Below are 23868 nucleotides of genomic sequence, written 5' to 3'. Positions count from 1 at the left end.
GCTCTAACTGTGTCTGAGAGGTAAGAAAAAGAGTAGAGAGAGCGGTGGAAGACTTCAATTTATAGATCCCGTTCTCCTCATAACCGGATGAGAGAACCTTCCTTGACTCACAATCAAGGACTCGCACTAAATCACTGTCAAACTCCACAAAAAGTCCAAGGGAGCAAATCTTATGAACTGGCAGAAGATGATATCCTAAACCTGGTACATGCAAGACCTCGGAGGTATGGATACCGCCGGGTCCATCTGGAATAAGCTGCATCTCACCCCGTCCTGCAATAGACACGGAAGAGCTATCTCCAATGAGAATCTGCCCACGCAAGGGTCGCAACTGGGCAACACCATCTAATGAAGGAGTCATGTGCCGGGAGGCACCACTGTCAACGATCCACTCTAGAGCCTGGGGAGCTGTCATCGCAACATCAGAACCATTCGGTGTAGAGTCCTCAATAACAGCTAGATGAAAAAATGCAGCTGATGAGGATGCAGCCACCACTCCAGAATCCTTCGTGTCCTTCTTGTTGGTGTCCTTCTTGTCTTTGTTATCCCCCTTCTTCTTCTTTTGGTCCTTCCCCTTCTTCTGAGAGGCTTGACCTGTCAGTGCCTCCGACTTGGAAGCATTCTGTCCCTTTAGTTGTTCCTCTTGGTCCAAGACCATAGGAACCAACTCTTCCCACCGAAGAGTGGACTCACGCCCCGAAGCAATAAGAGTGGAGTAGAAAAAAACGAATCGTAGCGGCAACTGGGACAAGAGTGCGATCGCCATGTCTTCGGAAGAAATCGGCTTCCCCGCATTCTGAACCTGCATCTAAAGCTGTCTAAGCTTGTTGATGTGCTCCCGCAACAAAGAAGACTTGTTCACGGACAAGGTCCGCATCTGAACCTCCAAAGAAACCCGCTTCATAAGGGTCATCCGGTTATACATCTGATCAAGCTCCAGCCATATCTCCCGAGCCACCGTCAAGTGCTCGATGTGAGCTATCACGGCTGTAGTACAAGACAGAAAAAGAAAGGAACGAATCCTGGCATTCAATTTGTCCCAGTGAGACTGTGCCTTGGCCAACTCCGCACGAGCATCGGAAGAGAGTTTGGACTCATCTCTCACCTAAGGCCGGTCGATCTCCTCCTGTACAAGCTCTGCCAAATCATAGGACTCAAGGATGGCCAACATCATTACGCGCCAGATGCGGTAGTTGTCGCCATCGAGCTTCTGATCTGCGGGAAGAGCCGGTAAGACAGGCACCTTCCGGTCCATAATCGTCTGGAACTCCAAGTCAATCTCTGTAGACATCTTCACCTGTAATGCCTTCACAAACGCAAAAGCAACCCCCTCTGACTGTGAAAACTCAGCCTGCTAGGGCTCTTCCACGTCCCAAAACTTCTTCACCCACCGGAGGCGATGAAAAAGCAAAATCTGCACTTGAAAGCTGAAAACTCAAACTTCCTCCTCGTCAAACAGCAGTAAACAGCAGCAAATCCACCACCTGGACTCCTTTCCCGCGCGCCCATGCTTGCTTCAGCCTTGTTCCAAAGCGCACCCCTCCTGCCTGCCCTCAAAACGCTGAAAACGCAGCCTTACGTCGCGATAGAAACTCCTCTTCAGGTTGGTTCTGCACTCGGTCAGCCCTTTAACACTGCTCTGATACCATGTCAGAGTGCAACGGTGCGGAAGCGTAGGACTGAGAGAGACAGAGAACGCAGAGAGAGAGAGAAGAGAGAGAAAGAGACAGTGGAAGATGAAGATCTGCTGAATAAAGTGTGCTGTATACAAAGATATGCAGATATATACACAGGCGCAGTGCGTTGGACTGCGTGTCTCCACCTCGACGATGCAACCTGCTGTTCACCTCGAAGTCCGCTGCAGTCTGAACTGTCTCCTGTCTGAAATCTGCGAACAGAGACGGAATCTGCGCGTGCCACCAGTCTGTAACCTGCGAGCAGAAAAGTGTGTCCAGACTGCAAAAATCTCGGCTATAAATAGCTAGGAAACAGGCGCCAAAAATAGGCCTGTCGGCTGCAGACTGTGCTGTGCCAGGTCGGACTGCCACGTGGCAGTCCGACTGCGCAGGATCTGATCCGCTAACACTCTCAACCACCCTTCCTTGTTGCTAGCATGCCTATCTTGAGCCCTTTGGTCACTGATGTCTATCTTTGACAGGAGTGCTTTAGAATGCCTTTGATAGCTCCTCGCTATCATCTATTGGTCAGGACTCAATCAGACGTCTTTGGCAAGAGTGCTTTACAATGCCTTTCACAGCTCCTCGCTACCATCTTTTGATCAAGACTCAAATCAAAGACTTGGCTCATCCATTCTCTACTAGATACATTTGGTATGACTTTTTCAAGGCCCCTCTCCATTCCCAATAGCAACTTTTGCAACCCTTATGAGTGGGTTCTCATTAGAAGAAGGTGTCATGTTAAGCTAAAAAATGTGCACTACACATTAAACCTTCATTAGCTCATTAAACAGCCCCAAAACTCAAATACACTCAATGTGTTCCAATGTCCCATAAGCAAATTCCCCCACTTTTGATTGGTTCCATCCCTTAAAATAGAGAGTGTGCCAAGTCACTTGCCTCCCTTACATCCTCAATCTTCCAACTTCAATAGCTGTCATCTTCTTCACCTGGTGACAGCCCTCCATCTTAAGCTACTGCCCCATAGTGACATGCAACGGGCTTTGGGAGCGGAAACAGGAAGGGGACACGGACTAGAATTGCCATTCCTTGTCACCATTCAAGGTGACTCTAACTAGGGGATGGGATTGAGATGGTTTGAGGATAGGCTTGAACTAGGACAGGAAGCTTAAAAATGGCCATTCCAAGTCACTATGTGTGACTGCCCTCCATCTCCAACAAGTCTTATTTAAAGGGCTGAAATATGCATTTATAAGTCTACCACTTGGCAAAACTGGCCCATACAAGTTAGGGAAAGGCTATTAGAAACTGGTGGAGCGTCATTCCAAGATTGTGGAGGTTGGGAGAGGAGTGAGAGAGAGTTGTTGCCGCAATTTTTCAACCATTGGTGATCAGCCCAGCCATTGGAGACAATCAGAGAGCTGTTGCCAGCTGATCAAGAGGCTATTGGAGACATGTGACAGCCCCTATAGGCTGTCTACAAGCAGGTGACAGCAAGTTTGGGGAGCAGTAGTAAATTTGAGCGCTTTCTCGCGATAGAAATCAGAGATTCTTCTCTCAACCTCCTCTCTTCTCTACAAGAAATCCCTTAGCAAGCAAATTTCAGTCATTTCCAAGTCTTGGTGAATAGCAGCTGCGTTTTTGCTGCTATAAACCCTAACTTAGAGCAGAAATTAGTGTTTAGTAGTCACCACAAGTCCGGTGCTAGGAAATTGAAGACTAGGTACATGAAATCAGCAACTAGAATTCAAGTAATTTGTTAGAAGTGATCATATGACAAGTTCACCGGTGCCAACGGCCTTATTTATGGGCACTCTCTTTATTCTTTATTTGGTAATTGGCCAACCTATTTTGTGGTAGAACTACTACTTTATTTTGGTCTATAAAAGGAGGGAGTGTGGCCACAGTCCATTATCCATTCATGTACTTGCATATTCTTGGTGTGGAGAGAGGGAGCTTGTGGAGTGTATGAGCCAGCACTCAACCATTGTACTCTTGGTCATAATGGATTCATATACCCGGCTACATCTTGTGCATTGTCTCTTTCGTCGATCTTCAATCTTTAATTATTCCGCTACGTGTTTTGCTCTTCTAGCATGGTATCAGATGTTTGTGTTTTGGTTGAAGGAGTTATTCTCATTGGTGCCAATTTGAAACAAGGAATAAGTGCAAACGTTGGCTATCTAAGTTGATGTTTGACTCTAGGATATCTTCATTGCCCTTTGGACTTGTGTTTTTTCCATGTGAATAGGTCTTGGTCCTCCAACTCTTACTTTGTCATCATTATTTGACCTATCTACCTCTACGATTGATTAGTGTGCTTTAACAACACACCTTTGACTTAACATTGACTATTGTCCAATTGGGCATACTATCTATGTGGAGTATGTTTCCTGAATTTTGATGTGCCACCTAACATGCTTGTAGACCTATGATGCATGCAGCAAGTTAGCTTTGACTTTGCGCTAATCTAACCTGCAGTTGACCCAGTCATACCAATCAAGTTAACTACCGATTCTAACCTATGCTACCATCCCATATGCACATCTTATTTTAAAAAGAAACACAATCCTAGAGAGTTACCGTGTCCCATATGCAAAACCCTAATTTGGGTGCCCCAAACTTTCTGTAAATAGGCATGTAACCCACCACTCTCCCTTCGTCTCGTTTTTGCAAGTTTCGAGATTCATATCTCTGCAAGCCAGTAGATTGGTTGAGCCACCAATAGTAGGGAGGAGCGGCCGGCTGACTAGGAGGAGCTGCCAGCTGCGAGCGCGAGCTGAAATGCAAGCAAAAAACAACAGGTGCAAGGGAGAGCAACTGCCAGATAAGGTTTTGATGTAGCGGAAGAAGAAGAGAAGTGGATGCCAAACCCGTCATCGATCTTTAAGCTAACAAGAGTGGAAGATCTTTGCCACTATTTGAGTAGATCCAGCTTTGATACCATGTCAAAAAGCGACGTACTAGCGAGACAGTAGGGTTTGCGGGGAGAAACCAATGAGCTTGGCTAACACCCTGCAGTTTGCATTTTGTGTTTTGCATTTAGGGTTTCATAGTGAATAGCTCCAAAAAGGGATTGGGCGCCCACAGTTGGGCACCACCCTAGACAGCCGACGCCCTCCCTTTGGGTGCCACCCTAGACAATCTCTTGCCTATTTATAGGCTGCCTCTATCACTCATTCTTCACGACTGATTCATTCAATCCATCACCTCTTCTCTCTAGCCCCTCCATTGCCCTCACACCCCTTCAGAGGACATTGCGGTTCGTGGTTCATGGCTGTCTTCATCATCTTCTCAACGTTTGCTGAGTTCACTCGGTGTTCCTCCATGAAAACACTATTGTCTCATTGGTACGTGGTCTTTTGACAGCCTACAACCCAGAGTTGTCACTTGCATCTAGAAGCTGTCACCTATTGTGCCTAATGCTTGCATTTGTTGTTGTCACCATCAGTCTGACACTGTTGCCATTATCCAAAATCTATGTTTGTTGAGTTTCTCTCTCCTCCAGCTGTGTCGCCTACACTTCCTGCACAGTCATCTATTGTCTCTACCTGTCCCCCAATTTTTCTCTCCTCAAGTACCTACGTTTTTTGTCTATCTCTCTTCTTACTGCCTATCTACATCAAACCCAACCTCTCTAGCTGTGTTTGCTACTATTCGATACATGGAGACTGCCTTGCTGTGTTTTGGAATCCGTTCAAAGTACGACACTCTCTAGCTGTTGATCCCAAGCATACAAGAGTTCGAGATTCAATATTCACTAGATAGTGTGTTTGTTGCATGAGCATTGTATATTCAGGGATCATTCACTTCATTATTCATTGTGTTTGACACATTGAAGATTAAACTTGTTGGGAGACGAGCACAGCTAAGAGAGATGAAAGTCGCAAGAGTGAATGTGAATGTGGGAGAAGAGCAGAGCTGAGAGAGATGGAAGTTGAGCAGGAGTGAGCGTGAGTGTGACAGCTAGAGAGCAAGAGTGCAGAGTCAAGTACGATTCGATTCGAGTGTACCAAAAAATGTGTTGGTACACAAAGAATAAGATGTATTTATACTTGGGGCACGTAAGGGTGCATTCACATGTACAATGTGCGTGTACTATACACGGGGGGGTTAAATCGGGCCTTTATCCCAACAACCTCCCACTTAAAGGTCCGATGTGAACCTCTAACTAACCAACTCCCACTAGTCATATGCAATGCTCGTACGCAGCTTTGCTTGGACTTTTAGTGAGAACATCTGCAGGGTTGTCTTGTGTTTTAATCTTGGTCAATGTAAGTTGACCATCTTCTAGAATCTGTCTGATGAAGTGATATCGCACATCTATATGCTTTGTGTGTGAATGATACATGGCATTCTTAGCCAAATACACATCACTCTAGCTATCACATCCCAAAAGTGCAGTACCCGTAGATGTGCCGTGATCTGCTGCAAGTCTGCTCAACCATATAGCTTCCTTAGAAGCTTCAGTAGCTGATATGTATTCAGCTTCAGTGATACTCAATGCAACGATGTTCTGCGACCTGGAACACCAAGAAACAGCTCCACCAACAACTCTGAAGACATACCCGCTGGTGCACCTACAAGTGTCCAAGTCACCTGCCATGTCTACATCACAATAACCCTGCAAACTAAGTGTACCCTGCCCATAGCAAATACACTTTATTTGTGTACCCTTTAGGTATCGAAGAATACATTTGACAGCCTCCCAATGTGTTTTGCCAGGATTTGACATAAACCTGCTGACAACTCCCACTACATGAGCAATTTCTGGACGAGTAGCAACCATAGCATACATAAGAGAGCCACAAGTTGATGCATAAGGGACTCCCTTTATAGCATTTGCTTCCATGTCATCTTTTGGGCTGTTTGCTTTACTAAGCTTAAGGTATGGAGGTAAGGGTACCCCAAAAGGCTTAGCTTCAGCCATGTTAAATCTGTCCAGTACCTTTTCAATGTACTTTTCTTGAGATAAAAACAACAATTTCTGCATTCTATCCATGCAAATTCTCATGCCCAATATATGCTTTGCATTCCGCAAATCTTTCATGGAGAAAGCTGATTTCAGCTGATCTTTGAGAGCATCCAAGCTAATCTTCCATTTCCCAACTAGTAACATATCATATGTGAGAAGAAGGCAGGATGGAAGCTCAACACAGAAACTTAGTAGACAGTATGAGAGTGAAGCACGACACCCAATGCAATAGATTGAAAGAGTGTAAACTGAAAGTACAAGGAACAACCCTTAAACCTTAGGGTTGTAGGGGGTGTTCACACCCGAACACGGTAAGTGCCCGTGTGTGTCATAAGCACATACGAAATAATACCATAAGTCTAGGGAAAAAAACCTCTCCTAGCAAGAGTAAAAAGTGTCCCAGTGTCCTACTGATCACCAACACTCCTATGTGAGCGTAGGCATAAGTGAGGCGTGAGTGAAATACCCAACAAAACCCCCCGGAGTGGAGTGATCAAGAGCACAAGGATCATCCACCACCAAAGGAGATCAATTTTAAAGCATTGTGAAATGTTTCAAATTTTTCACAAGGAAGAGCTTTCGTGAAGATGTCTGCCACATTACTAGTGGTAGGACAATAGACAAGGCTGATATCACCTGCATGTAGTCTCTCTCTGACAAAGTGATAGTGTATCTCTATGTGTTTCATGTGTGCATGAAACACTGGGTTCCATGCCACTGCAATGGCACTCTAACTATCAATGAACAAAGGAGTAGGCTCCGTAACAGATACATCTAGATCAGCTAGCAAGGGTCTAATTCATACGCATTCAACTATGGTAGTGAAAGCTGCCTTGAATTCAGCTTCATATGACGATGTGGCAACAGTGGACTATTTCTTGCTAAGCCAAGATATGTAAGACGAGCCAATAAAGAAACAATTGCCACTAGTGGAGTGACGTGAATCATAATCACCAGCCCAATCAGAATGCACACTTTGTTTTCCATCCTCAAAACATTCAGACTCCTCATCATCAAGGGTGCTTGCTGCCATAACAAACTCCATGGTATCTGCATCATCATGCATACGAGCTTGCCTTCTAGTAGTACCAGGCATGGGTGCATCCAGATGACTATCTTTCATAGTCTCTAAATACCGCATAAGCTCTTGCTGAATTTCAATTTCAGCACTTTACTGAATATTCAGATCAGCCAATGGATGATTTTCTGCATTTTCCAAAGGAGCAACTGGCTGAACATTGAGTTCACTTGCTGAAACTCCAGCTGAATCACCAAATGTAATGGGCAGCAGCCCTTCAAATACATCACGGGCAGCCTGATATGTGTCTAAACCAGCCAGGGACAATTCTGATTTTTCATCAAATAGTACATCCCTACTAACAAACACCTTTTTAGAAACGAGATCATAGAGTCTGTAGCCTTTGCTCTCACTGCTATATCCCACAAAAATGCATTTAACAGCCTTGTCATCCAACTTTTTTGGAATATGTGCATATGCAAGTCACCCAAAGATACGAAAGTGTCCAACAAAAAGTTTTCGACTGTTCCAAGCCTCAAAAGGTGTAATTTTCTTCAAAGTTTTGGTGGGGCATCTGTTCAAAACATGGCAAGCACACATGACGGCTTCCATCCAAAAACTGTGAGGCAAGCTCTTTGCCTTCAGCATACATCTGGCCATCTCCATGAATGACCGATTCTTCCTCTCTGCAACCCCATTCTGCTGTGGAGTATAAGAAGTAGTGTACTGATGGACAATGCCCTTCTGCTGCAGGCAGGCGTCGTTCACTAATTAGGGGTGTAGCTACAGGTACAAGTAGGCTGTCGCGCGGACTCCCAAGCTGGCGCACGGGTGCTATAGGCAGCGCTTCTGGCGCTAGTTATTACTGACAAAGCTGGCAGTCAGTTGATGTACAGCAGACTGGCGGGTTGCTCTCTCAAGAACAGGCAACGTGGAGGAAACGATGGGCTGTCTAACGCAGCCTAACGAAGCTGGCTGGGCGTAGAGCAAGAACTTGAGACCTAAGCAGAAGCTCCCGGCGGTTGACAGAGCTGAGTAGAGCCTGAGCTGAGGAGAGCTGAGCCAACGCTCTGATGGCTCTGATACCAAATGTGAGAAGAAGGCAGAATCGAAGCTCAGCACAGAAACTCAGTAGACAGTATGAGGGTGAAGCATGACACCCAATGCAATAGACTGAAAGAGTGTAAACTGAAAGTACAAGGTACAACCCTTAAACCTTAGGGTTGTAGGCGATATTCACACCCGAACACGGTAACTGCCCGTAAGTGTGTGTCATAAGCACATACGAACAAGGTTGCAGCCGTACGTACATACGGATCAATCCGTACCGTACAAATCGTACTGTACGGATCCATACACGTATGAATCCATCTGTACGTTTTTTTTTTTTTTTTTTTTTTGGAAAATCCCTTTTTGACCTTCAACGTACGAATTTGGGCTTATTTCGGAATTTCACTTGCAGCGCTCTATTTCGCTCTGTCTCTACACACTGTGCACATTGCAACCAGGTAATTCTCACGCTCTCTCTCGCTCATGGCCTTGGTCCCTCATGATGCATCTCTCTCTCTCTCTCTCTCTCTCTCTCTCTCTCTCTCTCTCTCTCTCTCTCTCTGTGGAGTATGATCTAAGCTCTGTCTCTCTCTTTCTTTGTGTCACACAACTTCCAAGATCCAATATGCCGAAGCCATGCAACCCCTACTGGCAATGTCGTCCGTGTTATTAATACGCCGACCCAAGCTGGTTCTGGCACACATAGATGGCAATGCAAGTATTGCAACTTTGAGCTCACGAGCACAGTTTCTCGTGTCGTGATACACTTGACAGGTATTGGCACCACCGGCAATTGTAGTGGGTGCAAGCAGGTGCCGTAGGATATCAGAGACAAGCTCATTGTTGAGAATTCATCAACAGCAAAGGGTTCAAAGAAGGTAAGGGGCAGTCAGCACACTCAAGTTGCACTTCATGATGCGCTTGTGGGGGAGATGTGTGATTCTTTCACACAGGATAGCCAACCTACAAGGGGCAGAAAGAGGGCCCATGTCACGCAGAAGGTTGATGAGGATGATGACGCACATGTGCTAAGACAGAGTACTTTGCCTTCACATGTGTCATCTCTTTCGTGGGTGAAAGAGAGACAAAAAGTGGCCGAGATGGAGATTGCTCGCACTCTTGTGGAGTGCAACATCTCCTTCAATGTACTAAGGACTAATCAATGGAAGAGAATGGTGAGGGCCATACTACAGAGGTTGGCCACACAGACTCGTGGTCCGGGGTGGAGTATAACAAAATGCGTACCACAATGCTTGAAGAGCAGAAAGCCTTGATAGACAAGGCATTGGTACATGTCAAGGCAGGATGGCACTCTTTTGGGTGCACCATCATATCTAATGGCTGGAGTAATATGCGTAGACGACACATTATCAATATTTTGGTGTCCTCATGTCTTGGCACATACTTCTTGCAGGCTATGGATGCAGGAAAGGCAAGAGAATCCATCAGTGCTGAGTTTATTTATCACCACATCAAACAAGCAATTTTGGATGTTGGGCCAGAGAATGTGGTCCAAGTGATGATAGACAATGCTTCAAATTGCAAGCGTATGGGTGAATTGGTCGAGGCAGAGTTTCCTCGCATTGGTTGGACTCCTTGTGCTGCATATTGCTTGGACCTGCTGATGGAGGATATTGGAAAGTTGCCATGGGTGCAACCTCATGTTGCAGATGCCACGAAGATTACTACATTTTTCCGAAAAAAACATCACGCTTTGGCCATCTTCAGGAGCCATAGTGCACTTGATATGGTGCGACCCTCGAAGACCAAATTTTCTTATATGTTCTTGGTCTTGCAAAGCCTTTTTAGATTACAGGACCTAGTACTACAAACTGCGGTGGACCGACATGAAGCTTTATGCACCATGCGCAAACAAAGGCCACTAGATACATTCAACGGAAAAGTGCTTGATGAGGCCTTTTGGACAGAGATACACAGCTTGACAATGGCATTGCACCCTATCCATGTCCTCCTCTGAGTCATAGATATGGAGGGCTCTACTCTTGGACTGGTCTATCATCTCTTCATGGAGATGAAGCGCCATATTGCCGCCTGTACGGCATTGACGGAGTCTCGGTCAGTGTACACTTGGATATTGTTCTTGGCTGATTATATTAATATTAAATAATATGCACATTGCAACAATATGTTTAAAGTTATATTATATAATGACTATTGGAATGTTGGCTTGTCAATTTGTAGCCGGGGTGACATCCTGGCTATTGTAGAGCGGTGATGGACATTTATGAGCCGTCCCATTCTTGGGATGGCTGCATTGCTTCATCCCTTCTACAAGAAGCCAGAGTTGTTTAGTGAGAGCACTCTACTCACGCAGAAAGACCAGTACATCAACATAATGTATGACAAGGATGAGCAACTTGGGGTTGATGTAGAGATGGTGAATCTTATGAACAATCTAGGACCATCCTTAGAGCGGTGGTTTTGAGAGAGGAGGCAACGAAATTTCCTCTCATGTGGTGGCAGAGCTATGGAAGACAAGATCTTCCAAAGCTGACTCATCTTGCTCTCTGAATCCTCTCGCATGTACTCTTGACTCTTTCACAATTGCATCCATCTTTAAAGTTTAATTCATTAAGGGTTTTGACTCCAAAATCGTATCGTGATTCGTGATCGTAGGATTATTCTGCTGGTGCTTGTGAGCGCAATTGGAGCACCTATTCCTTAGTTCACACGAAGATCCGCAATCGACTTAGAACCGCTCAGCTAGAGCAATTAGTGTATTGCCAAGCTAACATGAAGCTCGTGTGAGATTATCATGCTTTGGGGACACCCAAGTAGCTACATTTAACTGTCCGATGTCGTACGTCTTTTGACACATTTCAATATAATTTATTCATTTCTTGTGGTTCTGACTTGTCAGATTTTGCTTTTCCACAAGCAGATCCGACCCCTGTGAAGATGCCGACCCGTGTGAAGATGGTGCCAACCTCTACTGAGGACGACGTGGAGCAGCGTGTCAGAGACGAGCAGGAAAATATTATACGACTCCTTCATAGAGAGCTGGAGAGCATCGATTGCCGTGTCACAAGGTTACACGCACGGGCTTTGGCGATACCTTTGCGTGAGGAGGCTGCAGATTCAGAGCGCTAGACGGAGGAGCATTCGTCGGGGGAAGCTGCCTATTCATACGAAGCGGACTCGGGCAAATGAGGCTGTCACTCTCATTCATACTCAGAGAGAGCCAGGAGATGATGTAGCACATGGATCTCATGATACATCTTTCACATCATCACATGTGCCCGTGATGGCAGAGCCTGAGTATAACGACGAGGGCAATGTCCTAACAGATGGGGACTTGGTCTCTTCTGGTGCATCGTCATCATCATCATCCGATGAGAGTTTTGACTCTTAGATCACGTTTCATTGTGGATTCTAGACTCTAGACTAGCCCTTATGGGCCTTTTGAGGACATTTCTATGATGTAGTGTTGCAGCTTGCTATGTAGTATGTGCATTGTATTCAGTTTGTTTTGATGCATTTGCAGCCTTTTAACATGGATGAGAGTCAAGACTTTTGTTGTGTAAACACTGATTCATCAGTTTATATAGAGCTAAGAGTGGTGATTGGTGATTGAAGATTGATCTCTGATTGAAAACTGGTTTTGGTATCTGATGTTTGATTTCTGAAGTAACAAGTTTTACAACCTGCGGCAAGGGTTTTGTGATTGCTAATCAAATGCGTATTAGCAAAGACCTTATTAGATTGTCTTGTAGGTCTCTCTCACAATTTAAAATGTATTTGGATCTTTTAATATTTATTTTGATATGAAATGCCATATAGATTGATATTTTTTACAATGGTACGTATTTTTACGTACACAAAAATTTTATTTGTACGGAACAATGTACAAATACGTACCGTACAATACGTACACATCAACCTTGCATACGAAATAATACCATAAGTCTGGGGGAAAAAACCTCTCCTAGCGAGAGTAAAAAGTGCCCTAGTGTCCTACTGATCACCAACACTCCTATGTGAGCATAGGCATAAGTGAGACATGAGTGAAATACCCAACATCATCCACATACAAAACAAGCATGATGAGGGTGCCATCTATATATTTTTTCATGTACAAACAATGATTTGCATGGATGCGTGTAAACCCATCAGATAGCATAAAAGTGTCAAACTTTTTGAACCACTAATGTGGTGCTTGCTTCAGCCCATACAGGCTGCGTCTTAGTTTACACACCATTTACTCTTTTCTAGGAACTACAAAGCCCTTGGGCTGTTTCATGTAGATTTCCTCAACAATGTCACCATGCAGAAAAGTTGTTTTCACATCCATTAGGTGTAACTCTAAGTCCAATACAGCAATCAGAGCAAAAAGCACACACAGAGTGGTCATCAATCCCTTCCTTCTATGCATACCCTTTAGCAACCAGTCTTGCCTTGTACTCAGGTTTCCCATTGTTGTGCTAAGAAATGCACTTAGCCACTTAAACAGCCCCAAAACATGCTTATTTTAGGCTTATTTTAGCCAAAACCCCAAAACGGGAAGCGGATCGAGAAAGTTGAGTGGGAGAGGATCTAGAAACCTAATTTTCTATAAATTGGCAGCCAGCCCTCCACTCTTTTACAATCTCGTTTTTATAGGTTTCAGGTGTTACCAGCTTGCTGCCCACACCCCAGTCACGGAGGACATCTCAGCCCTTGCTGTCCATCACTGTTCCCTACAATCTGGCACCTGTTTCCAACCCTCCACACACTGATTGCTGCTGTTTCTAACTGGCGACTGACTGCTGTTCATCTGCACTGCTCATCTGCACTGCTGTCGTACAGCCTGCCATGCCAGCAAACTGCTGCGTTTGCAGGCTCCAGCTGCCACCCTAACAGTTTTCTCTCTCCTGTCTGCAGTCACAGCAATCTTTCTCTCTCCCGCAGGCTGTCCTGCCTATGTTTTCAGTCTCTCTCTCCTGCAAGCTCCGTTTTTAGTCTTTCTCTCTCCTCACTGCTGCCTGCATCAAATCCAACTTCTCACTACTGCGTTTGCTGGTGTTCAACATCCGGAGGCTGCCTTGCTGCGATTTGGGATCCGTTCAGAGTACGACACACTCTCTAGCTCATTACCCCTGCCTTGATCCTAGAGATACAGGAGTTCGAGATTCAGTATTCATTCACTGCATAGTGTGTTTGCTGCATGAGCATCATATTATTAGTAGTCATATCATTTCATTTATTCATTGTGTTCATTGTCTCTGAGTTACTCTAACCCTAACCCTAATTGTGTTCTTTTTATCAGTCTATGCTTTGTCGTACGGTTTCTGTTTATGTTTCTATGTTAGGGTATTTTTCTTTACATCCATCAACTGTCTTTATTTTGTAAACCCATTTGTTTGGAAGAGGCTTCCTTCCTTTGAGCAACGACACAAGATCCCAAGTATCATTAGCATACAGAGATTTAATCTCTTACTGCATAGCTAGCTCCCACTCACTGCTCAAGTCGCATGACTTGGTCTCTTTGTATTTAAGAGGCTCACGATCATCTGTAAGCATCACCTAATGCAAAGAGGGGTCGTACCTATGTGGTTGCCCTCTTACGCATGTAAACCTGCATACCCAATGATCAACATTTTCAGGAATTGGGTCTACATCTGCAGGTATGTCATTTTCAGCATTTATTGGCTGCTATAAGCCATTTTCAACATGCTGTTCACGCTGTACAGCACCTTCATTTTCATTACCAGCACCTGCATTTTCATAATCAGCAAGCCTATCTTGTTGTCCATGACCTCCTTGTGCTCCTATTTGCTGTCCATCATCATCTAGCTCAAAAATAACCAGCTGATCATCAGTTGCAGCCTGTGGTACAGCACCATGAGGCTCATTTTCTGAAGTAATATGTGGCTGCAAACTCTGAAATTTCACCTTTTTCATATCTTCATTAGAGGCTAAAGTACCTTTCACAATTTTGCCTCATTAAACACAACATTACAACTGTGAATAATTTTCTAGGACTGAGGTAACCACTCTCTGTAGCCAATGAACCCTCATCACCATAGCCCATGAAAATGCCTAATCTCTTATGCCATAACTCCAAGTGGCTGCAAATTTCAGCAACTACAAGAAACTTGCCATTTAAGGCTTTACAGTGCAAACAATACGAAGTGCCCTTCTTAGTTCCTTTTGCAATCAGCATGGAACCCTTTTTTACTTTCCACAAACCACCACCAAACAGTGTGGTGTAGCCATGCAAGTCAAGCTGACCAATAGATAGTAAACTCTTTTTAATGCCAGGCACATATCTGACATCTTTAAGCACAAGCTCTTGACCATTGTCTAAAGACAAGTGTACTGTGCCAATCCCATCAATGCTGCAAGCATGGTTATTTCCAAGATACGCCTTTCCATAACTGCTTACATTGAACATAGCAAAACACTCCAAGCAATCTAAGTTTGAGTGACACCATCATCAACTGACAAAAGGGCATCAATCACATCAGCCTTGGTAATCTGCATATCCTGCATGTGACATACAAAGGCATCATAATCAACTGCACATAATATATCAACCTCCGTATCTGAAAGCTCTTCCATGACCACACTAGAGACCACATTGGCCTTTTCTTTGCCTTTGGTTGCCTCCAATGCATCTCTCTTATCTTCTTTCTTCCTTTTATCTCTTGCATTCTTCTTTCTCTCTTGTTTCTTCTTGTAATACTTGCAATCAGGTTTCTTGTGGCCCTTCCGACCACAATGATAGCAAGTAATGTCACTCTTGTCCTTTCCTTTGCTCTTGCTCCTATTTCTCTGTCCTGCATTTACATTTTTTATTTTCAACCCTGCCTCTTACATTGTAAGCTAAGTTGTTGCCTTCCCCACTAGACATATATCTAATTTCTTCATTCAAGATAGAACCCCTCACCCCATCATATGAGAGATTGGGGTTATTGCTAATTGAAACCACCAAGGTCTCCCAAGAGTCAGGCAGTGTCATGATCAAAAAGATTGCCCTCAACTTATCATCAAAGTCCAAATTTGCATCTATGAGCTGATTTAAAATCCTATAAATGCACTCAAGTGCTCAACTGCAGGCTTTGACTCATCCAGTCACATATTCACCAATTTGCGCATTAAATGCACTTGATTAACAGGTGTGGTGATCTCATAAGTAGTTTTCAACTAAACCCTTAATGTCTGTTAGAATGTCATCAGTGGCACCCATCTTTATGTAACCCACAATCTTTTTATTTACTCTGGCCCAATCTGCATCAGACATTAGTCCGGGTTTATCTTCCTGCAAAGCATCCTCACAATCCTTTAGAAACAAAATGCCCCGCATACGGTCTTTCCAAAGGTCAAAGCCATGACCATCAAACCGTATTTCCATCAAACTCTTGATGTCTGAACTAGAAGAAGTTGCAACCATTTTATCACGAACACAAGAGTAAATGCACTAAACTGCAGAAGCACAAGCTGAACCAGCAAAATATACTGTTGTTCTTTCTCAACCAGGAATAAAACTCTACTATTTGTACATGAACCAGCCACCACATGGGTAAAAAATGTAGAAATTTACCAAATTCTGTGCAAATCCCCAAAATTGCATAAATGTCAGCCAATCTGACCCAGCTGAGCAAAACTTTGCCAATACATGAAAAGCCCCAAATTTCTGGGATCCAATGTAAAGAAATTTTGCTCAAGAGGGTAAAATTCCATCGCTTCCAGTCCGTCATCTTCCCCAGAACTTGTCAGGTTGCCTACACCTAGTCGTCGCTTGTTCGATCCCTGTAGGTCGCAACCGCTGGGCCTACCGCAGCCCACGTGCACAGTGATGTCGTCTAGTCTCTCACTGGTCACTCTTTGCACGCATGGGCTTTTGCCTCAACCTGACACACATAGGTCGCCAAGAACTCCAACTATCTATTGGTCGTCAACACTGTCAGTTGGTCTCATCAGATCTCGGGAAGCGCGTGGAACCTAATGGCTCTGACACTAGTTGTTGGGAGAATAGCACAGTTGAGAGAGATGGAAGTCAAGCAGGAGTGAGCATGAGAGTGTGACGGCTGGAGAGCAAGAGTGTAGAGTCAAGTACGATTCGATTAGAGTGTACCAACAAATGTGTTGGTACAAAAAGAATAAGATGTATTTATACTTGGGGCACGTAAGGGTGCATTCACATGTACAATGTGCATGTACTATACACGAGGGGGTTAAACCGAGCCTTTATCCCAACAAGACTGAGTTTTCTCCTTTAGTTTCCTTGCACAAAACTAATGGCCATGCAAGAAAGATGGAATCTCCGCCACGTATTGGCCGTTTGCAAGTGGAAACTGACACAAACTAAACACCACTTCCATCATTCAAGTTCACTCTAGTGTCAAGTATGAACACATACATTCATGCTAATTGCTCTTTTTCTCAAGGTCGGACGATCCTCTTAATGAAGGGACTATCCATAATAATTTTTGGTTTATGAGCAATGAAAAAGACAGATATTTCTTTTTGAACTCAAAAGAAGGTATTCAATTGAACACAGAAGTTGTAAGTATCCCTTTACCTCCTTTTCCTTCAAATGATTTTGTTTCTCATGGTCAAACTAGAGTAGACGCATCCACATCCGCATCCACATTGCAATCACCTTTTCAATTTAATGCATTTAATGGACAAAAGGAACCCACTTTATTACCCATTTCCACACCCATCACAAATCCTTTCGGCCTCACACCCATCCCACCCTCACATTCCACTACACCTTTCTTTCAACCTCCATTAAGTGCATCACATGTTCCACACACTTAGGCATAGCCTTTAGGACACCTCCTTCCCCCCCTATCTAGGCAGCGTACCCATGATGGAGGCTTAGCCTCCCCCCCCCCCCCCCCCCCCCCCAAACACACTTTCTAGGTATCCCTTTGGAAGTGCATCCCCAATATATTTGAGTGCTCCCGAGTTGATATCATAGTTTGCCTCCATGGCCTTACCTAGAGACCCAACTAGTCCATTGCCCAGCCAACATTTGGACAAGGCTTACACGTCTCAATCCCTGCACCTCCCCCAATGGCACTTTATGGAAATATTCATGTTCCTATGCCTTCGATTCAATCGGCACCCATTGAACACTCACAACCTATTTCTACCTATCTCCCTCCTCCTCCACCAAATATACCTTATTCACCTCTATATTCTATACCACCCATCTATCCCCCATCAACTTCCCAGTCATCCTCATCTGCCAAGCATGCTTCTTTACACAAGATTCATTTATCCAATTTGATGAGGCATGTATTGGATTCCCAAGTTTTGCGGAAACTTGTCCTCAGACAAGAACCTTAGCCTAACCCCCACCAGTATCCATATGAGGTTTATCGCTCTTGGAAAAGCAAAAATGCCACAATCATCATCGAGTTGATGCAAGGTCTCCCTCTAGGATTTCACTCACAGCTCCACCACTTGTCTCTGAGTGTTGAGCCTACCTCGTTGACCATTATACGACACGGGATCGGACTTGTCACATCAACTTAGATCATGAGCTTCAAAACTTTACCATCACTGATAAGGATGACTTGAAAGTCAAGCTGGCTAAGTATCAGCCTTTATTCGCTGAGTTCTCAACCACTGGGATCCCTAAATCCCCCGACGATCAAGCTACATTGTTCCTTAATAAGCTGCCACGGAAATATCAACTCTAGGACTGTTTGCTGTCTTGAAATTACTTTGAGGTCTAGAAGCATTGAATGGTGGATAAGTTGGCACCCTTAAGCTCCCATTGGGCACATGATTGCTGCCATAAATATTACCAACTTGCCCCTGTTTAAAAACAGTCCTTGGCTGTCCAAAACCAGGCTGAAATGAATATATAGTGCTCCGCAAGCTCAATAGCCTTAAAGAGAAAAGTAGGGTTTTGTGCCATGACATCAGCTGATAAAGATGGCTCTAAACCATACATGTACTTGTGGAGCTTAGCTTTTGTGCAACAGGTGATCTCATTGCCTCAAATGCCCACGTTCTATGAATTTGAGTATCAACTATTAGATTGGCTTTCAACAGAAAAGTCCCACTTTGTTGCGCGTGCACAACCAAAGTGCCTTAGCTCTAGCCAAGAACCCTATGTTTCATGCTTGCACGAAGCACAGAGGCTGAGTATCATTATGTAGGGGAGCGGCTTGTGGATTCTGAGTTAGCAATGGTCTCTGTCCTACAACTGACAATGTGGCGGATCTCTTCACAAAGCTTTTGCCCAAGGCTTCTATGCTTCATCACATGAGATTGTTGGGTCTTCAAACTCCCCTGGGATCTAAGAGGGGGTCTTAGCCTATCTTATTATATCAATCTATCATCTCCTGGCTGCGAGCCCTAGTTAGAGTCTAATAGGGACATCATGGAGCTCTAACTGTGTCTCTTCCTAGTTTTGGTATGTTTGTCAGTTATGCTGCCCTGCCAAATAATTTCTAGCGCTTGCAATTTTGTTCCAATTGCCTAGTTGCCACATCAACATTTTTCGCATTATTCTATTGTTATTGACTATCAATCAATTTTGCTCATTTTCAGCTATATATACTAGTCACTTAGTTGGGGTAGTCATTTTCTTTTCTATCTCACAAGTGCTCCATTGGGTGGTTGTAGTCTTCTCTATCTCCATTGTGGACAACAGTCTGCATACTCTCCATCTCTATCATCATCTCCATCACCATCAAAGGTGTTGTCATCATTATTCAGCCTAATCCAATGCCCTCACTAACGCCTTGGGCTGCATGTAGGGACTAATCAGTCATTGCATTCAGCCGCCTTCTTTGTTCAGTGCAGATCGTTCTTCTCTTCTTGCTTTCTCTTCATCTCTTCCAACAAGGAATCTAGCACATCCATGCATAGGGTCCACAAGTTCATGCAAATCTAGCAACATGTGTAGGTCCAATAGCAACCTTACAAGGGGGAAAGGGAGGGGGGAGGGGGGAGGGGGGAGGGCGGGGTAGCAAAAGGGGCGATTCCCCCCTTGTAGCATATGTGTAATATAGGCCCAAGAGAAGAGCAGGGACCCCTTGGGAATATACTCAAATAACCCCTTTGGATCTTAGTAATAGTGATGGAGAAAAAGAAAACCTTTTTTGTGGCAATCAACCTCCCAACACCTTCAATCCCCCTACCAGCAACAAAGTCTTCACAATGCGAGTCTTAGCTACTACAAGCAAGAGCTGAAAATTTTTCAAGGAGAGCCAGCAGCAATGAAATAAAAACACATCAAAGAACTACATGAATAGCTACAAAGTATAAAGAAGGAACAACAAACAGCTACAAGCCGAACTAACCGGCCACATACAAAGTTGATTCAACACATTTTTTGTAAAGAGGTGTTATGTCACTAATAAAGGAAAATGAGATAATTGAATGTAATAAGAGAGAAACTAGGTGATCTCCTCCTTGGATAGGATAGGGAGTAACTTACTAGTATGATTCAATGATTCATCATTCATCATCATCGTCTTCTTCTTTTTCTGTGTTTTCTTTGAGTTTCTTCTTCTCTCAGTATTTGCCGTATACTCTATGTTTCTCCCTACAAACCCTACTATCTCTCTAACATGGTATTAGTGGATACCGTCCTGTTGCACTATTTTGGCACACACCCACTCAAGAACAAGAAACAATAATTGGCCAACATACACAAAGCACAAAGACAAGGAAAATGAGCAGTCTACACACAAGGTAGAGCTGTCATTGCAGAGTTTTGGACATCCAAAATAGAAAATAAGTGACCATCTAAAATGCCTAGATGGATCTTTTGATATATTATGCTCCTATCCAGTAAGGATAGGCTGATCTTAGAGTTTAGTTTTTCTTTTTCTTTTTTAGTTTTCTGATTGACTATGCCTTTTGGCACCCAAAGTGGAATGTAGAAATGATGATTGATGTCCTTGATTTGTCCTTTAAGTCAATTTTGGCCTCCACAAGTGACATTAATGTAACACACACACACTCCCTCTCTCTCTCTCTCTCTCTCTCTCTCTCTCTCTCTCTCTCTCTCTCTCTCTCCTCCCATATGCACTCACATATGCATCATGCAATGCAATTCATCAACCACAATGTAGGCCTTAGTTGATATATCTAGCTCACAGGTTCCCCCATAAGCACATTAATAGTATCCTTCAAATCTATACCAACTATTTGCATTCCCAAACACAAGGTGGTAGCACCTCAATAACCTCCTCCAAGAATACCCCTTTTTCTTTTTAAGAAAAGAACTAAAAGAGAATGTGGCTTCCAGCAATATGGACCAGTGGACTACATAATTGATCTCTCTCTTCATCCAGCTTCTATTCAGTGGAATATGATTATATAGCCCCACAAGGCAACAAAGCACAAATTTATGAATTTTGATTATTAAAGTTACGAGGGCTAGCAATAAAACCGGCATCTTGCACATTGTTGGATGTTGTTAGTGATTACGCTTTCCTATTTCAACAGCCTTGCTTCCTATGACAACCATTTGGACCTCACATAAATTACCAATAAAACAGAACAGTCCAATGAAATGAGTACAAAATGATACCACAACATTATCACGATGACAAATGACAGTAGGTATACCTGGAAATGCACAACAGTGGACTGGACCGATCTTGTATTATGACGGAATGCATAGTATTTGCCATCTTTGCTTACTTGCAAGCATTCCTGTAGAATAATAGTCAAACTTAGTGAAGAATTGAACTGCCAAAATCCCAACAGAAAATGGAAGTTGCTAAGCTCAATGTCACCTTATCCAAGTCTTGATGCGACCTGTTCAGATTCTCATAATTCTTGTATTGTTGCAATCTGCTCTCTCGATACTTTTCCCTTGTAAATTGCAATCTATCCCAACGGATTCCCTGTATGTCTTTCCCTTGTCTTGCCTGTGCTGCAGATGTGTCTGTCAATCTGCTACTCTGCAAATACATGTGTAAACTCACATCGACCACGAAAAAGGCAAATGTTTGCTGAAATGTATAGTACAACAAGATGGGTTTCGAGAACCACAAAGCACTACTACAACTCATTATCTTCACAACATGCCAACACCTGCAACCCAATCAGCTTGAGCTCCCCACCAATAGACTGCCAAAAACTACCACCTGTTTTCAGACATAAATTTCAGTAGGCACTGCTCTATGGATGGAATCGTAAACGCCAGAACAGAATCTGTCAATGCTATTGGCATCCTCGTGAGCAAAATTTCTTAACTCTCTTTTTGACCAAGGCTTCATTGAAACCTGCTCTTAACTTTCTCCATGACCGAGGCTTCACTAAAATCCTGCCCTTCTCGAAAATTATTGGTAAGGGAGAAGCCATTCTCGTCTAAAAGAGAGGAGGTGAAAGAATGGACACTGAGTGTTGTGACGTCGGAAGCTGTTAGAGTGAACTTGAGAGGACGAATGAATCAAATCCCTAATATCAGACAGTTGCCATGGAGTTTGGTGAGGAGTCTGTTTAAACAAAGGGATTGCAGATGCCATGGAAATGTTTCATGCAACCTCGTCTTTCATTAACCAAGTAACAGCCTCGTGTGGGAGCACAACAGAGCGGGACACTGATGGATGAGAAAAACAAAACGCAGCATATGATTACCGTCTCGAACTCGTCATCTGAGTCTGATCCCAGTTCTTCCTCTCGCATTTGATCCGGGAAAGCATCGACGTCGTCGTCAAAGTCCATGAATTCGAAGTCGTCTGCCATCATATGGTCGTAAGGGGCTCTTTGAAGGTGTGCCATGGATGCGCAAGCCCCGCGCCCCGAGCAGGTCCCCGCCTGTGCTGTTGCTTTGTCTCTTTCTTTCGAAAGAAAGAAGAAAGCGGCACACACACACACACACACACACACACTCTCTCTCTCTCTCTCTCTCTCTCTCTCTCTCTCTCTCTCTCTCTCTCTCTCTCTCTCTCTCTCTCTCTCTCTCTCTCTCTCTCTCTCTGTGTGTGTCAATAATCGAGCCTTTGACTCAAACGGGTCCGAATCTTTGAACCGAAAGAAGGGAAGTGGAGGGGTGAACTAACTGTCGTGTAAAAAGCACTGCTCTGCCTCTCTCTGACGAAGGGAGGTTGATAAGACAGGGTCACTCATAGCAGATGATGAAGGGGAAGGAAGCCTTTGTCGGCTACTGCACTGGTATAGATAATGAGCCCCAGAGAGAGAGACACAGAGAGAGAGAGAGAGAGAGAGAGAGCTGGACACGCGGCCCTGAAGGAAACGCATATTTTGTTGTCACATTTGGTCTTCCCTAGCCACCCCAGCTCCCAATCGATGTCGGCTAAACTGCATATTCCACTGTAAGGGACTCCCTAGGTCAAGGACTTTGGCTGGATTCACATATACCTTCCAAATAGTTTAAACATGCCTCCATGTAGAAAATTGTGTGTCCACTGAAGGATTAAGCACCTTTAGGTTAGCCACATTGTAGTCTAGATGTATTCAAATATTCACTAGTGGCTTCACAATCCGCTCTCTCTACTCTTTCGAACACAATCCAATCCACATGGCTCTAACGATCAAGAGAAAAGATAGGGAAGACAGATGAGAAGAAAAGTATGGAGGAAAGCTTCTCCAATGGTCCCCTCCCTCTCCCTTACACACTCCCACATGCTCTCCCTTCTTCTCAACCTCTAAGCTATGAAAGCCAAAGGGGAAGAAGAGAAGGGAAACAATAAGAAAATATGAGTTTCACTTGCCAAGTCCATCACTTAAGCTCTCACTCTTAGACACACTCACTCTCTCACCACTCTCAAGCAATTGTGTGCAATAAGATAGGCAAGAAGGAAGAATAATAAGAACTCCAAAGTTGCCCACATAAGAATAAGCTCTCTATTCAAATTTTCGCATTTTATATGTTAGGGTTAGAGTTAAGGTTTCTAACTTAATTTGGCCACTCGTGCCCTATTTCCACTAAGTTTTTGACTAGTCCTCCTTTCCCTTTTACATGCACTTTGGCCTTTGTGGACATGGTTTACGAAAAAATGATAGAGATTGCTTGCAACATTCTTATTTGTTGTGGATCTTTTAAACATAACTCTAGGTGATATTTTCATTTTGCATGGGAGTGAGCCCCAATTTCACTAAATGTTTATAAAAATATTATATTCTCTCATCTCCAAGTAATAGACATGATTAAATTACAATTGCACCTTACAAACAAGTGGTGCCTAAATTAATACTACGGAGTTTAGAAAACTGAGAGAGAGAGAGAGAGAGAGAGAGAG

General features: G+C 43.8%; 1 protein-coding gene and 1 pseudogene across 1 annotated transcript in view; one reads left to right on the top strand and one right to left on the bottom strand.

Moving 5' to 3' along the window:
* Positions 1–22898, bottom strand: part of LOC148034322 (putative WD repeat-containing protein C2A9.03) — a 37082-nt gene extending 14184 nt beyond the window's left edge. The window contains exons 1-3 of the mRNA XM_087679275.1: positions 22244–22898; positions 21397–21564; positions 21227–21313 (exon numbers count right to left, since the gene is read on the bottom strand). Coding sequence (XP_087535401.1) covers positions 21227–21313; positions 21397–21564; positions 22244–22387 — 399 coding nt within the window. The 5' untranslated portion in view covers positions 22388–22898. The remainder of the gene's footprint in view (positions 1–21226; positions 21314–21396; positions 21565–22243) is intronic.
* LOC148034323 (uncharacterized) lies at positions 9306–12053 on the top strand (annotated as a pseudogene).
* Positions 22899–23868: the final 970 nt, after the last annotated feature.

This window comes from Lygodium microphyllum, chromosome 6, assembly GCF_053477565.2.
Source record: "Lygodium microphyllum isolate KBCC chromosome 6, Lygodium_microphyllum_v1.1.10, whole genome shotgun sequence".
Classification (NCBI taxonomy): Eukaryota; Viridiplantae; Streptophyta; class Polypodiopsida; order Schizaeales; family Lygodiaceae; genus Lygodium; species Lygodium microphyllum.
This window is presented reverse-complemented; position numbering and strand designations above follow the sequence as displayed.